Genomic DNA, 687 nt, shown 5'->3' with positions numbered 1-687 from the left:
ACCAAACTTCAAGTATATCAGATGCACTAGTAATGCATGGATGCTGGCACCTTAGCAGTTCATGTCACAAACTTCCTAGGACGGAAAATATATTACAATTATCAAAATGCAAATGCAAAACAAAAATAACATAACTCACCTATATCCCCTGTCCTGCGTGACACCAGTAAGCCATAACTGTCGATTTACTAATGAAGACCTTGGCACAAAACCCTGAGAAAGAGTGTAGCTTCCGGAGACACCAGCCAGAGGAACAGATTTTATTGTGCCATTATACTTATAACACGAATAGAATCTACTCAAGGTCCTATCCTGCGTGCATGGTATCGTCTTCAGTCCTATGTTCGGCGATATTTTCCCCACTAAACCACGCCATAAGTGCGGTGAAAGTAATCTCTGTGAAGTGATCATCCCTTTCCCTTCAGTCCGTCCTCGAGAGGTTTGTTATTATGCGGACGAGGGACAGTGTGTTTGAGAGTTTTCTACGGGGTCACTATTCACTCTAAGTTCCCTATTATCAGTGTTTCTGTCTTTTTATCTTGCTGATATGTAACATATGGTTGAAGAATGAATTTGGTTAAGTATAAGAAAAAATAATATTCTGTGATTAGATTGATAAGTCGTCACTCTCTTTGTTATGTAAGCGATATTTTCAAAGGTCATCCAGTTTTCTATTTTGTCTTCTGG

The 687-nt window shown here is 39.3% G+C and overlaps 1 protein-coding gene across 1 annotated transcript in view; it reads right to left on the bottom strand.

The window, feature by feature from the left end:
- LOC119586834 (m-AAA protease-interacting protein 1, mitochondrial-like) overlaps positions 1 to 462 on the bottom strand; it is a 6,392-nt gene extending 5,930 nt beyond the window's left edge. The window contains exon 1 of the mRNA XM_037935562.1: positions 140 to 462. Within this exon, the coding sequence (XP_037791490.1) occupies positions 140 to 411 (272 nt within the window). The 5' untranslated portion in view covers positions 412 to 462. The remainder of the gene's footprint in view (positions 1 to 139) is intronic.
- Between the last annotated feature and the right edge of the window lie 225 nt (positions 463 to 687).

Source organism: Penaeus monodon, chromosome 22 (genome assembly GCF_015228065.2).
Source record: "Penaeus monodon isolate SGIC_2016 chromosome 22, NSTDA_Pmon_1, whole genome shotgun sequence".
Lineage (NCBI taxonomy): Eukaryota > Metazoa > Arthropoda > Malacostraca > Decapoda > Penaeidae > Penaeus > Penaeus monodon.
Note: the sequence above shows the minus strand (reverse complement) of the source record. Positions and strands in the feature narration are given on the sequence as shown.